This window comes from Peromyscus maniculatus, chromosome 20, assembly GCF_049852395.1.
Source record: "Peromyscus maniculatus bairdii isolate BWxNUB_F1_BW_parent chromosome 20, HU_Pman_BW_mat_3.1, whole genome shotgun sequence".
Classification (NCBI taxonomy): Eukaryota; Metazoa; Chordata; class Mammalia; order Rodentia; family Cricetidae; genus Peromyscus; species Peromyscus maniculatus.
Genome location: NC_134871.1, coordinates 8,038,255 through 8,053,455, shown reverse-complemented (window position 1 = coordinate 8,053,455; position 15,201 = coordinate 8,038,255). Strand labels below are relative to the sequence as shown.

General features: G+C 42.6%; 1 protein-coding gene across 1 annotated transcript in view; it reads right to left on the bottom strand.

Moving 5' to 3' along the window:
* Positions 1-15,201, bottom strand: part of Sntb1 (syntrophin beta 1) — a 255,315-nt gene that overhangs the window by 90,204 nt on the left and 149,910 nt on the right. Inside the window, exon 4 of the mRNA XM_042265484.2 lies at positions 2,730-2,937. Within this exon, the coding sequence (XP_042121418.1) occupies positions 2,730-2,937 (208 nt within the window). The remainder of the gene's footprint in view (positions 1-2,729; positions 2,938-15,201) is intronic.

Below are 15,201 nucleotides of genomic sequence, written 5' to 3'. Positions count from 1 at the left end.
GGTCCATCCCAACAGGCTCCTTCTCTTGTCTGTCTTTCTACTTCCGTCACTTCTGTACCCATACACACTTTATTATTCTAAGTTTTTTCATTAAAAAAAATAATGCCCCTTTGGGGGATGGAGCTTAGCTGGTAGAGGGCTTACCTACCACACACAAAGCTTTGGATTTGATACCCAACACCACATAAACCAGGCATGGTGACACACCTGTAATCCCCGAGGATCAGAAGTTTGGGTTATCCTTGGAAACACAATGAGTTCAATATCAGATTGGTTTTTGTGAGACACGGCCTTAAAAAAAAAAAAAACCAGAACAATCACCATAACACTCTCCTCAAAGACAAATCTGTAGCTTTCCGGTGGCAAACACTTATCATATCAGTACTTGGGAGGCTGAGACAGGATGATTCTAAATTCTACACCAGCATGGCCTATACAGAAAGACTCTCAAATAGACCTTCCCACGCTCAAACAAAACAACCATTCTTTATTTCTTAATAGATTATGACTTGGTTCGTTCTGAGCTCAGCGCAACTGGTACTCAAAATACAATTCAAGACAATCCAATTAGATCCAATAGTAAGACTTCTGTTGGAAGGAACGGGGCACAGAGGCTTTAAGTTGGAGACAGCCAAGAGTAAGGAAATGAACCTGGACTTTCCAGGTCAAGCAGAGGTGAGTCCTTTGAGACTAAATTATCAAAGTAGACGACAGAAAAGCAGAGATGGAGAGGTGTGACTAATATCATTAAGTGAATCCTGGGCACACCTGAAGCTTGTCCTGGGACACAGGCTGCACAATGCTCCTGATGCTCAAGCAGAGTTGAGTTTCTGTCACTTGAAACTGCAGGATTCTTGCCTAACAGGCCTCCCCCCAAGAGAAACACACCTGAGAAAGTAAATGATGGGGAGTGTTAGCAACCGTGACTTTACAAATGTCAACTGTCCAGATTTCCTGCGCTCTTTTCATTAAGAATACCGACTCAAAACTCATACGTTTACATGAAGACCATAGAAATCCGTAGGCAGAAATCTTCCATTACCACAGATTTCCCCTCTGACTACCCTACCCTGTCACGTTCACATAGCTGCCCTCGCCCCCCCACTTCTGGTCACCTTCTGAGCCAGCTAGCTTGTGAAAGGCTTGCCAAGGTTTGCAGGTCTTATGATATTGAAGCTCTTAACACCCACACTGATCTTTAGTTCTCTGACATCTACAAGAGATGGGACAACACCAAACCAAACAACACACTGGGCATTGACCTTTGTGGCCCAGACCCACGCGTGAACAAGTGCATACAAAGAACAATGGTGGAAAGCAGCCGAATGCTCTGTTCAGGTGTTATTTCCAAGTGCCCTTTGACTGGGCTTTCTCAGGTGACAGGATTCATTGGCAGGAAAGCTGTTATTGCAACATCTCTATTTCCATTTACCATCTATTAGAAGGAGTCATGGGGAGGTCAAATTGTCTCAAAGCCCAGGAACACCACCATCACCACAGGTTCAAGGGACAGCAATCAGATGTAAGAACAACGGCCAAGGTTTGACCCGTCAAGCCTTCCTATCCCCAACATATCATATGCTTTGGGAAAGGAAATCTGAGCGACAATGTTAACTTTATATATAAAACCTTTTCCATGGCAGCTGTCCTCCATGACACACAGCCATGTCTTTATTTATTATTATTATTATTATTATTATTATTATTATTATGAAAAGGGATTATTTTTCTAAATTCATCATTTATATAAAAGCCAAAAAAGTGACACAGTCTACATTAGCTCATTCTTGCTTCAGAGTTCTTGCTCATTACATTGTTTATTTGCCTGATTTGTTAAAATGTCTAAGCTATGACGTCATGAAATCGATTTACAGCATAAATGAAAGCTTCTGCAGTTGCAACCCCCTGTTAGGCCCTCATCTTGTCCCAATTGTCAAACATACGTATGGATTCTTACACACATGTGAAAGTAGGAATGGGGGGTGCAGTCTAGAAGAGGAAGACTGGTAAAAGAGGAAAAGAAAAAAGGAATGCAAATATGACACATAAATTTGTACATATGCCATAATGGAGCCCATGATTTTGAATGAGAAATATTTTCTAATAACTAATTTTTAAACTGCTTACTGTGCCAATATTGCCATACATTCATTTTAAATGCAAACTTTGCCACTCCTGCCTAGGCCTGCATCCCATACAAGCTCATTAAGAATGACATTTAAAACTTGCTTGTTTAACAGTACAAATAAAAGATAAGGTAAAAATAAATCAGCACATAGTAGTTGCTCAATAAACCTAGTTATGAATATCATTGCTGTCATTTGGAAACACATGATTCCTGGAGGATCTATTAAATTAATGAGCAGGTTCATTAAAATTCACAAAAACCCCTTCTGAGCAATCATGTCTATTCCCTCATAGATGCTATATTATGAGCTCGAGTTACTTTTCCTGCCTATCACAGGGATACCACAGAAATCAAACTATCCATTAACGTGCTCATTTGCCCATTGCACAGCTAGGGACCACATGTAATTTGCCACATATTTGAAAGTATACTAGAGAATAAATGTTGGTTAAGATGAATTCTCCACATACTGCAATGTTATGAGGTCTGCTGGGATGGACAAGAAAGTCAATTCACTGTTAAGGAGAGAACCAGCTTATAGAATGAGGTCATTTCAGTGAGGGAACCTAGGAACCATCGACAGAGGAGACATTCCTCTCACCTTTTCTGCCAGCCAGCCAAGATGTCTGATCTCACGACTGCCAGCGATACCGGTCTTTCCCAGCTGCTCTCTGACGTCAGCAATCACTCGGGTCAGCAAGTCACTGACGTTGGAATGGATGGCACTGAACCAGGCTTGGGCAGTGGCGGAGTCCTTACTCCTCAGGATCACCGTGTGCTTAGCATCTGGAGAATGGATTTCAAGCTGCCTAGGGAAGCAAAGGGAGGTGTGAGAGGGTGACCTGGGAGATCCTGCTTCATCAAAACCCGCCTTTCTAAGGTGAACACATGTATTCTGGTCATTTACCTTCAGGATCATTCCTTCACTCATGCATTCACTTGTTCAAATACTTACCAGTTGCTCAGGCTCTGGTCTGTGCTTTTGGAACACAGTATAACAACATGATTGCAAATACCACATCCCCCAAGTTAAGGATATTTTGCTTTTCTGTTTGTTCAATTGCAGAGAACTGTGGTGGTATTCTAATTGTACTGAAATGTGATTTTGATTGTATGTTAATAAATAAAGTTGCCCGGGGGTCAGAGCTATTAGAACCATAGACAGAGTGTGGCGGTGGTGGCACACGCCTTTAATCCCATAGATCTCTGTGTGTTCAGGGATACAGCCAGCACTGGAGACATATGCCTTTAAGACCTAGGGGGCTGTACATTCAGACAGTGATGAGGCAGTCACGTGTTTGGGCTTACAACCAATGAGAAGGCAGAATGACTAGAAAAATGACTTACACACAGGAAATAGCTCTCTTTTCGGGAAGCTGGGACACCGCAGGAGGAAGGGTGAGATTTTAGCTCTGAGCTCTGACCTCTGACCTCTCGGCCTTTTCTTTTACATTGGTTCTGTGTTTCTTATTTAATAAGACGGTTGGATACATCTACAGAGAACTTTAGTACTGTCCTTACACCACTGTTGCTGGGACAGCAAGTTGACTGCAGTGACCAGCCACGTTCTCAACACCATGGCCCAGTGTTAGCCAGTTAAGACACTTTAAAATAGAAACGACCAAGCGTCGTATTCTTTTATTTTCTTTCTTTTCCAGACAGGGTCTTATGTAGCACAAACTGGTCCCCAAATTTCCAAGTAACTGAGGATGATCTTGAACTCTTAATTCTCCAGCTGCCTGCTCTGACCTTTCAATGTCAGGATTATAATAGGTACGTACCTCTACTCATCAGTTGCCAAACTTTGTACTCTTTAGGAACCTTGTTTGTGGCACACTTAAGTATGACTATATCACTATGCTCCTTCAGTGAAGGAGAGAGTGGTCTTAAAGAGGGGTAATGATGCCGGGCAGTGGTGGCACACACCTTTAATTCCAGTACTTGGCAGACAGAGTCAGGTGGATCTCTGAGTTCGAGGCCAGCCTGGTCTACAAAGTGATTTCCAGGACAACCAGGACTCTTGTGCAAAGAAACCCTATCTCCAAAACAAAGAAAAAAACCAACCAAAAAAAAAAAAAAAAAAAAAAAAAAGAGGAGTAATGGTGTGGAAAAGCAACACACCACTAAACTTAGTACATCTTGTAGCACGCCTTTAATCCCAGCACTAGGGAGGCAGAGGCAGGCGGATCTCTGTGAGTTCAAGGCCAGCCTGGGCTACCAAGAGAGTTCCAGGAAAGGTGCAAAGCAACACAGAGAAACCCCGTCTTGAAAAACGAAAAATAAAAAATAAAAAAAAAAAATAAAATTGAACACCAAAGCTTATGCCAGATTCCAGTTGGACCACTCACGTGTTTGTATAAATGATCTGTTTAGAGCAGGTGTGATTAGGAGAGGGATGCTTCAGATAGGTTCTGCTGAGGCTTGAATAAGCATTGGCCCCCATTGGCTCATATATTTGAATCCTTAGTCACCAGAGAGTGAAGCTCTTTGGTAGGATTAGAAGGATGGGGAGGTGTGGTCTTGTTGGAGGAAGTGTGTTCCTGAGGCGGGCGGGGGGGGGGGGAGGGGGGGTGTCTGTGAAACCAGAGAGTGTGGTATTGCTGACAGGCCTGACCTTGCTGCTTATTGGTAGAATGGGGACTTTGGATTAGAGAAGCAACTGAACACTTTAAGCATGCCATCCCAGTAGGAGGCATGGAAGACAGTGATGCTAGGAGCCACACAGATTGTGATGGTCCTGATCAAGTGGTTTCAGAAGGGAGCAATATTAGTAAGTGGCCCAGAGACCATTCTTGTGATAGTTTTTGGCAAAGAATGTGGCTACTCTCTGCCCTTGTCCAAATAATCTGCCAGAGGCTAAATTGAAGAGATTTCCAGACAGCCTAGTCCTGACTGTGTCCTGTGGTTATTAGTAACAACTCTTATGTAGATCTATACTGAAAGAGAGCAAACTGGACAGAGAGAAATACAAATTGTACAGTGTGAGGAGAAAAGGAACACCAGGAAGTGTACTGGAGCTAAGTCCAGTGCTCAAGGAGATAAAAAAGTTTAAAGCAAAGTCTGATGCTAAATGGAATAAAGGGAGTGGTGACCTCGGGACAAGACTCCACCCAGCTAAAATTCCAACTTGTGAAAAGGAATTAATGGACAGCTTAGGCAGAGAAGGAAACCACCAAAAACAAAAAGCTGATGCCAATGTCACTGAAGGAGGGAACCAAGTTGCAGCTTCATCGAGCAAAAGAAAGTGGCAGTTTGGTCCACGTAGTTCTGGCCTTAGAGTCAAGGACACAAGGAAGTGGCTGTGGAATCTCCCTCCACAGCTAAGAAAAGCTGCTGAGGCCAGGTATGTGACAGGGGTGTCCCTGCATGAGGCCCAGAGAAGCCATTGTGTGAAGCTGTGGAGGTGAAACCTGGATTGCCTTGGAGACCCCAAGATATAGGAGAGTTGTGGGATACTTGCCAATGACAGCTGTAGACCAAGGATGGAACCAGCCCAAGAGAGAGAAGTGTGTTTTGGTTTATCAACAAAGCTGAAAGGAATTGGAGACCTGAAGAGCCTTTAACATCAGACATGGAGATGCAGAATTTGGAGTTTGCCTTGCTGGGTTTTGGTCTTGCTTCGGTCCAGTGTTTCCTCACTATGCTCCCTTTCTTCTCGTTTGGAATGGTAATGGATATTCTGTGCCATAGCACATTGGAAGTACGTGCTCTGTTTTTGATTTTGATTTTACAGGAGGTTAGAGTTAAAAGAACACAAAGAATTTCAGAGGAGACTTTGAACTTTGGATGTTTAAACACTGTTGCGACTGGGGTAGACTCTGGGGACTTTTGAAGTGGAACTGAAAGCATTTTTTGATTATGGCTACAAGCCTATGGGGGTCAGGGAGTAGAATGTGATGGTTTGAATGAAAATGGCCCCTACAGGCTCATAAATTTAGTCCCCAAACAGTGGAACTCTGAAAGGATTAGAAGGATTAGGAGATGGGGCCTTGTTGGAGGAAGTGTGTCGCTGGGGGTGGGGAGGCCAAGCTTTGAGGTTTCAAAAACCCATATCAGGCCCACGTTCCCTCTGCCACTCAAGGCCTGCAGGTCAGAATGTAGCTCTCAGCTACTGCCCCAGCACCCTGCTTCTTGCCATGATGACAATGGACTAAGCCTCTGAAATTGTAGGCCAGCCCCCAGTTACATGTTTTCTTTTATTAAGTGTTGCCTTGATCATGGCGTCTCTTCACAGCACTAGAACAGGGACTAAGACAGGCACCTTTTGCTTGTAATTTGTTATTGTGAGGGAATCACAGGTTTGTGCACCAACAGTACAGAAGGGTCTGGCCTGCCCTCCACTCAGTTTCCCCTGATGACTATGTTTTCCATACCACACTTTGATATCAAAATGAGAACACCAGTGTCGGCACAGAGTATATGTCTACGCAGTTTTGTCCTGTGCAGATATGTGTAAGGACCATTGTAATCCTGGTACAGACCAATTCAATCACCACAATGGTTTCCCAGCAGCTCTCTCATTACTGTGCACATTGCCATGTGCTCTCCAGCTCTGTATTTTTTACTACAGTTATTTGCTATTGTAAGGACAACATTATATTAATTTTTATTCACTGGTGTTGGTATTGGGCACCTCAAAACAGAATTAAATTATCCTTTTATTAATTTCCTTTCATGGCTTAATAATTACTCTACAGTCCACTAAGAATTTACCACATAACAGCAAAGTTTTTGATTCTTTAATATAACAATGGTAGGATGTTCCCAATAATCCTGTGACTTATATTGTTAACCTATTTAGCATAATTGAAGTTTGGAAGGGCAGGGAAATAATTTACCCAAGGCTACACAGTTGGTGATTCTGGGATTCAAACACATGTGAACCTATGAATTTTAAAACAGATTACAGTACCTCTCCTTTAGATGAGGTAGCATCCAAGAGGGAGGCAACTATTGTCTTCCATAGCGGTCTGAAGACTGGCATTCATCACCTGAGATGTATCCAATAGTGCCCTACTTAGCTCCTGCCTTGAAAGATAACTATTTTTTAGATCACAAGAAAGTTAGACATCTCAAGGCAACCTGGCCCCATTAACATTTGAAACCGACCTTTGGGGAGAAAATCATTTAACTCAGAAACCTGAACTGTAGAAAAGGAATGATTTGCAAAGTGGGATGTCCCTGAGGAGTTTGAGCAATCGTTAGCATTCTTGGTAAGAAATCTGCAAACAAGCCACAACAACCTGAAGGTTTCATGTGATGAGGAGGGTGTGGGGAAGGAGGGATACATGGCAATGACATCTGTCCCCACCCTAGAGAGAAACAATGCTACACTTCTTAGGGGCTTTCCAAAGAGAGGCAGGAAGTCAAGGGTGGGCTGGGGATTCTAGAAACATCTTGAGGAACACTCTCAACCTGTCTTTCAACTTCTATCACTATTTATTGTTCTAGAAACTTAAAATGTGCAAGCACTTCATTTACTATATTTTCTTTCGAAAATCTGGGTGCCTGTTTTAAAAGAAATAACAGTTTGAGTGTCCAACACTTTCCACCTCTCTCTCTCTCTCTCTCTCTCTCTCTCTCTCTCTCTCTCTCTCTTTCTCTCTCTCTCTCACACACACACATATTCTCTCTCACACCACACACACACACACACACATATTCTCTCTCACACCACACACACACACACACACACACACACTCTCTCTCTCTCTCTCTCTCTCTCACACCACAGAGAGAGAGAGAGAGAGAGAGAGAGAGAGAGAGAGAGAGAGAGAGAGAGAGAGAGAACAGAAGAAAAGGAAAGAGAGTGTAAGGGTATTGTTTTGGTTAGTATGTTGCCAGAATGTCACTAGGGGAAGGCAGACTTACGGGCTTGTGTGGAGGCCCATTCCTTTGGATTTTGACAGCCTTTATCAATATTATTAACTTGAGTAAACTTTAAGAACTATAATCTCAGAAAATTACACAGACTACAGGTATACAGACTGATTTTTCTTTCTTTTCTTTTTTTTTGAATCTTGGGACACAGAGGCTTGCTATGTCACCCTTTGAACTTGCAATCTTCCTGCCTTGGCCTCCTGAATGCTGGGATTACAGACGTGCACCTCACGTCCAACTTTTAAATGTCTTATGGGAAATGAATATGTGCAAGTAACTGCTAACTGGATAGGAAACTAAGTAGACTAGGAAACTAAAGGCATCCCAGAAGTCCTTGCTGTTCTCTGTCTCCAGTGACTAGCCACCAAAACATCTAGTCTTAGACTTTGTCACCATAGTTGGCTGGTTCCAGTACAAAGGGCACCAATCATGAAGATGCTTCTTTTTATTTCTTTCCCAATGCTGGAGACTGAACGTAAGTTTAGTATATTTTATTTGTGTTCTGACAAATAAAGCTTGCCTGGAGATCAGAGGGCAGAGCTAGGCACTAGTTAACCACAGAGGTCAGGCAGTGGTGGCACAGACCTTTAATCCCAGCACTTGGGAGGAGGAAGCAGGAAGATCAGGAGTTCAAAGCCACTATACTAGATTGCACCAGTCTGAAAGAAAAACAGAGCTGGGTGGTGGTGGTGCATGCCTTAAATCTCAGCACTAGGAAGGTGGAGTCAGGAATATAAGGCAGGTACAGAGAGGATCTTGACCCATCCCCATTTGGTCTGAGGATTCGTAGGGGTAAGAAGTTTCTAGTGGCTGCTATGCTGTTTCTTTGATCTTTCAGCTTTCACCCTTGATATCTGACTCTGGGTTTTTATTCTTAAGACTAATTAGGATCACACTACACATAAGGCTTATATACATGCCGAGTATACACTCTCCTATTAAGCATGGTCCTTAGCTCTTAAAACAAATTTTTTTTTTTGAGACAGAATCTCTCTAAATTATCTAGACTGGCTTAGAACTTGATATATACCTCATTTAAGCCTTAAACTCATTCTGTAGCCCAGGCAGGCCTTGAACATATCATCTTGTTTTTGTCTTCTAAGTAGCTGAGATGACAGGCCTGTGCCACCACCCGCCTCTGAAAGTGTTTCCTGACCTATAAATCAAGTTGTTATCTGAATAGTGTGTGTATGGGTGGGGTGGGTGGAGGGGAGAAAGACAGAGAAAGAGAGAGAGGACGAGAGGAGGGAGGGAAAGAGAGAGTGGAGAGATACAAAGAGAGAGAAGGAGGTATAAAGAGGGGTGTGGCAATATTGTGTTCCCCAAAATACTGTGCACTCTAATAAACTTATCTGGGTCAGAGAACAGAACAGCCACTAGATAAAGAGGCTACAAAATGGTGGCACTACTCACACCTTTAATCTTAGCATTCCAGAGGATCTCTGTGAGTTCAAAGCCACACTGGAAACAGCCAGGCATGGTAACAAGAACCTTTAATCCCAGGAAGTGATGGCAGAAAGCAGAAAGGTATTTAAGGTGTGAGGACCAGGAACTAGGCTGGTTAAGCTTTTAGGCTTTTAGGAGCAGTTCAGCTGAGATCCATTTGGATGAGGACTCAGAGGCTTCCAGTCTGAGGAAACAGGATCAGCTGAGGAATTGGCGAGGTGAGGAAGCTGTGACTTGTTCTTCTTATCTGACCTTCCAGCATTCACCCCAATACCTGGCTTCAGGTTTGATTTTATTAATAAGATCTTTTAAGATTCACGCTACAGAGGGGGAGGATGGGAATGTGAGAGATGGGGGAGAGAGGAATGGAGAAAGAGAGAAAAAGATTAATCCTAGAGTGTCTCTGGGGAGAAGTTTCAATATCAGGTCTCATGGTGTTTCCCAAGGGCTCTCAAAGTGTGGCCAAGTCCAGTGGCAGTACCTTACTCAGACCTTCCTAGAAATACACACTGTTTGGTTCCCTTCTCAGCACTACTGAGGAATCCTGAGGGTGGAGCCCAGCAACCTGTCAGGCAAACTAGATGCAATTCTATTTGAGGAAGAGCTGCTCTGTAGGCTCATAAAAGTCTCCCTGTCGCTGGTGCTAGGCTTCCCACTGGCTGAGGTGGACATGGTGAATGGTAAGGTGAACTAGTCAATCAGACTTCAAGTAAGGGGAGCAGAAGACCCAGGGCAGAAAAGGGACCTGGAGCTCTTATAGCTAAAGACAGTAGAAGTTCTCAGTGAAAGCATTCCTCAGAAACATGGGCTACATTTCATTTGAAAAATTATTTAGTTAAATACAGATGCTTGGAGCTTATCCCAGACTTATCAAGTGAAACTCTTCAGTGCTTGAAGCCTGGGCATATGCTTTAAAATATCCCATGGATTATATAGACTAAATGGACTGCAGCCCCCCTAAGCCTAGGCTGCAGCCCTTGGGGAGATATAGTGCCTCTAGATGAGATTGGGTGTGTTCAGGGTGGTATGGGGAGACACAGCTAAAATTAAGGGCCATTTGAGGGGTAGTATAAAAACCAAATACAGAAAAAATTTAATGTGCACATGTATGAAGGCAATCTAAACAAAATTGCCAAAGAATGGAGGAGACAGTCTCAACTAAGCATCTCTTGGCACCAAATGAAGCTTCTAGCACTGGGACTGGGTTATATCTAATTGAGTTATTGGCCAATGGAGTCCCATGGGAATCCCTAAACAACCCAGGCTATTGCCAAGACTATAGGCAACTCTCCACAAACTGAAAGCAAGGCCATTGCTGAAGAAAACATGGAGAAGTAGAGCTGTGTCTACATATTGCCTTTACCCTATGTTCTAGTCTTTGGTACAGCAAGGTATAGGAAAGTAGTCTGCAGGCTACCAGAAAAGATACGGAAACACAAGGCAGCTGCAAACCCTTTATCTACAATGGTGTCCTGCTTGCAGGATATGCTAGGGCAATGCTGGCACAAAGCTTATGTTAGTAACCAGGCAATATCTGATTTGACTTAAGGCCCATTCCTAACCCTGCTTGGGTGACCAAGAACCAGAGACCATCATATTGTATCGTATTGTATCGTATTATATTGTATTGTATTATAATAGAATTATCCCTTAGAAGTCTGTTGTTTTCTGATGATGGACAGAAAGGGAGTGGATCCAGATGGGAGGAGGGATGGGAAGGAACTGGGATAAGTAGAGGGAGGGGAAACCATAATCAAGATAAATTATGTGAGAAAAATCTATTTTCAATAAAAGGGAAAAGAGAGGATGAGTATCTACAGTATCTACAGGTGGTTTTCAGGACAGAGTCAATAGAAGTGGGGATGCTAGGAGAGCATGATGATTATCTGCTGCTAAGAAACAAGATCCTTCAAAACCACGTGGCTTCCCTCCACACACATTATATCACAGCTTCTGTGGGTCAAGAATTGGGAGGCAGAGTGTAGCTTAGCTGAGTCAGACATAATCACTGATCTGATGACGGTCATCTTGCCATTAGGAGAAGAGTGGACCTGGTCACACAGCAGAGCAAGGCAGGGCTGAGACTAGGTTCACTCAGAGCTGACACTGAAGTATCTCTTCTGCCATGACCCCTTTCTTCCCTTCAGCCAGGTCAAGCTTGGTTACTGTGAAAGACAACTGGAAGCCCCAACTTGCATAGTGATGACAAACGAATGATTTAATTTCTATAAGCCTGGAATTATTTCATCTTCTATACAACAGCAGTGATGGCAATTAGGATGAAAGTGGCAATTCTGAAGACAATGACTATAAATGCTCTTCACAAGGTGAATTGGCTAACACTTTGTGACTGATAAGTCCTTACCCTGGCAATCGTTGTTTACAATGGCAATATTTAAGATTCCTGACTTAGACGCCGGGCTCTGGTAGCACACACCTTTAATCCCAGCACTCCAGAGACAGAGATAGGCGGATCTCTAAGTTTGAGGCCTGCCTGGTCTACAAAGTGAGTTCCAGGCAGCCAGGGAGATTCCTGACTTAGTAAGTGGGAAAGGAAACTTGGTTAGTGAATATAAGACACTTGTATTTTCTGTATATAGTGACATTGTGTTAGCTTTCTCTTATCTAACATTTTTAAAAATGTAAAAATCACATTTATGTATTCATTTATGTATGTATGTATGTATGTATGTATGTATTTATTTATTTATTTATTTATTTATTTATTGTGTGTGTGTTGGACAAATACAAGCCACAGGGTATGTGTGGAGGTCAGAGGTCAACTAGCAGGAGTCAGTTTTCTTCTTCCACCATGTAGGTCCTGAGGATCAAACTTATCATCAGGCTTGATGGCAGGTGCTATTACCCACTGGCCTTCTGGTCAACCCACCTAACACGATCACTATAGTAACAAGATATGAGAAATAACACAAAATATCCAGTAACAAGATATGAGAAATAACACAAAACATCCTAGCAAGTGTCTCAGATTGCAAACTGAAATTCAAAACAATGATTTTTTTTTTTTTTTTTTTTTTTTTTTTTTTTACAAAGTATCTAGGGAATACCAGGTGCTATAACACCGAGTGGGCTACTGGTCCCTGTCTGTAAAACATGAGTTACTCACAGTGTGTTGATTAGTATGTTGCCACAATACAAGTCCAAGTAGAACCTTAGACTGAATTATTTGGAAATGGAATCCTTGTAGGTATAGTTCAGGCAAGATAATAAACGTTCTTTTATCAAGTTAACTACACACTGCACTGGGTGGGTAGGTATAGTATCACACAATACAGAAGAACAGTGAGATGGGTCAGTGGGTCAAAGGTACTTGCCACAAAATCTGGCAAACTGAGTTGCACACACACACACACACACACACACACACACACACACACACACTAAATAAAATAAAAAGAGGGACAGAAAAGACACAGAGACAAACAACAAAGAAGGTGATGGAGAGATGCAGCAATGTGTCAAGGTTTCTAGGCATCCACAGGAAGCTAGGAGTTAGAGATGGTGGGGCTTCTCCATCCTGTCCTTCAGAAGGAACCCACCCTGTCAACACATTGATGTCAGGTCTCCAGATTCTGAAACTTGAAGTGGATCAGTTTCTATCATTTCCACCTACAAGCAATACTTACTAATATCACATGACCATCTCCCTGTCCATGGTAGGATCAGGAATGCTCTAGAGCTTAAAATCCATGGGAGCCCAAAATAGGTCAGTGAGAACTGAGTCTATCATCACACTTGGACTTAGAGTCTGCTCAAGAAAAATGCCCATTTCCACTAACATCCTATCCTCTCACACAGAAAGAAAAAGGGAAATCCATTGGAAATGACCACAAACACAGTCTTGGGAAAATGCTGGTCCACAGTAGGGCTCTACTCAGCCAGTAAGCATGCCCTCTCCTTTCTTCTTCCAGGACAAGAGAGAGAGAGAGAGAGAGAGAGAGAGAGAGAGAGAGAGAGAGAGAGAGAGAGAGAGAGAGAGAGAGAGAGAACTCTCTTGCTCACTGTGAGTCCTACATATCTGGAACTGGGTATGAGGAAGGAGGAGGGAGCTGAGGAGCAATAAAGTCAGGAGGGCTGATGGGAGCTATTTTGAGCAAGCCAGTCTTTTATAACTCCTATTTTGTTCCCCAGTTGAACTGACCACTGCTTGATGAATTGTGTTTATCTGTAGTTCAGCGATAAAGTTCTCTTTTAATTCCCCGTTGAATAGAAATATTTAGGGCAATGCCACAGCTGTGTTTATTCACACACTCTGCCACAGTTATGTAAATACTGCCTATGGAACTATTTCTGATAAAGGCCCCATACCAACCCCGAGGAATTCGATGTTCACTCTAGATGTCTGCCAAGATGAGCAGTTTCGATCCAGCTTGGCACAGCCGTGAATGGTATCACAGCTTCTCAGAGATCATTTGGCAAACCTCAGGATAGAAGAAGCGCTTTCTTTCCTTGATCTTTCAAAGCTTCCACTGAGCTAGACACTTGCCAGCATTTTCTACTTCTCTTGCTTAGAAACACAAGACTGACATGGAAAACTTGAGGCCTCCCCATACAAAATGAATAAGTAAAAACTGAAGTTGTAATTTGGAAACTCTCCTCTGATGTGAAGCTGGAGAAAACCAAGATGAAGATATTTGCTTTCCACAACCACGAGGCTCCAAGATATAAATCACATGACCAACATGGCCAGTCCCAGGTCTCAGATCCATAGTTCCTGTGGCACCAAAGAACCACTTTCTAAAAGACAACCATTGAGGTTAATCTCTCCAGATGCCAGAGTTTTGATAAATTATTCGAAGGGACACTAGCCTACTTGAGCCTGTGGCTCTGGCAGGTCTTACCCTTCTCTCCATTCCCTCTTCTTTGCTAAAAAGTGTTAGAATACATTCCTAAAACTAGCCACCAAGGTCTATTCCCTTATTTGGCCACTTCCTCCTCCCGAGGCTGGCTACCAAAGTCCAGTAATCAGAAGCCCCCTTTGGCTCACCTAATTAACATGTCCAATTAAAATTAAATAACTCATCCTAACATTGGGTTTCCCCTTTACCTTTATAAACTGCCATTTGCCTATGTACCACATCTGTCTCCTCTCTATCCAGAGGCAGTCCTTTATCTTTCAGACACAGATATCCCTTCCTCCTTTCTCTTGTCCCTTTCCCCTTCTGCCTTGTCCTCTCTCTCCTCTACCACCACATCCTAGCCCATCCTAACACAGACCTCCCCTTCTTCTCCTCTTAAAAATTGCACCTGCAAGGTCATTTGCTACTGTTTTCTGCCTGAGTCAGAAAGCAGCCACTTTAACTTTTCTTCCCCACTTAATAAAGGACCTCTTTGTGAAAGGAAGTGTTTGAGTATGGTTTGTGCCTAATCCGAGATCAGGAGGAAGTCCCCCACTGTTTGGGTGTCTCCTTCATTTTTATTTCTATCTTTACACTTTTCTTCATTTCCCAAAACAGTCTTGCAATGTAACTAGAAAAGAAAAGTATTTTATTTAGTTTTTATTTTGCTAAAGAAAAACGTGTTTAGCAAACTTTGCCATCAGTGAAATGATTTGCTAAGTAAAAAATAGTCCTATTCTTAGATCATACTAAAGAAAAATAGATGAAAATAAATATATACTATAACTAAAAGACTTGAAATACACACTTTGTAAGAGGTAGTAACAACATTGAAAATGAGGGCTAGTACTTGTTCTGTGGGGGTGCAAGCCTCACCAAGAAAAAAAA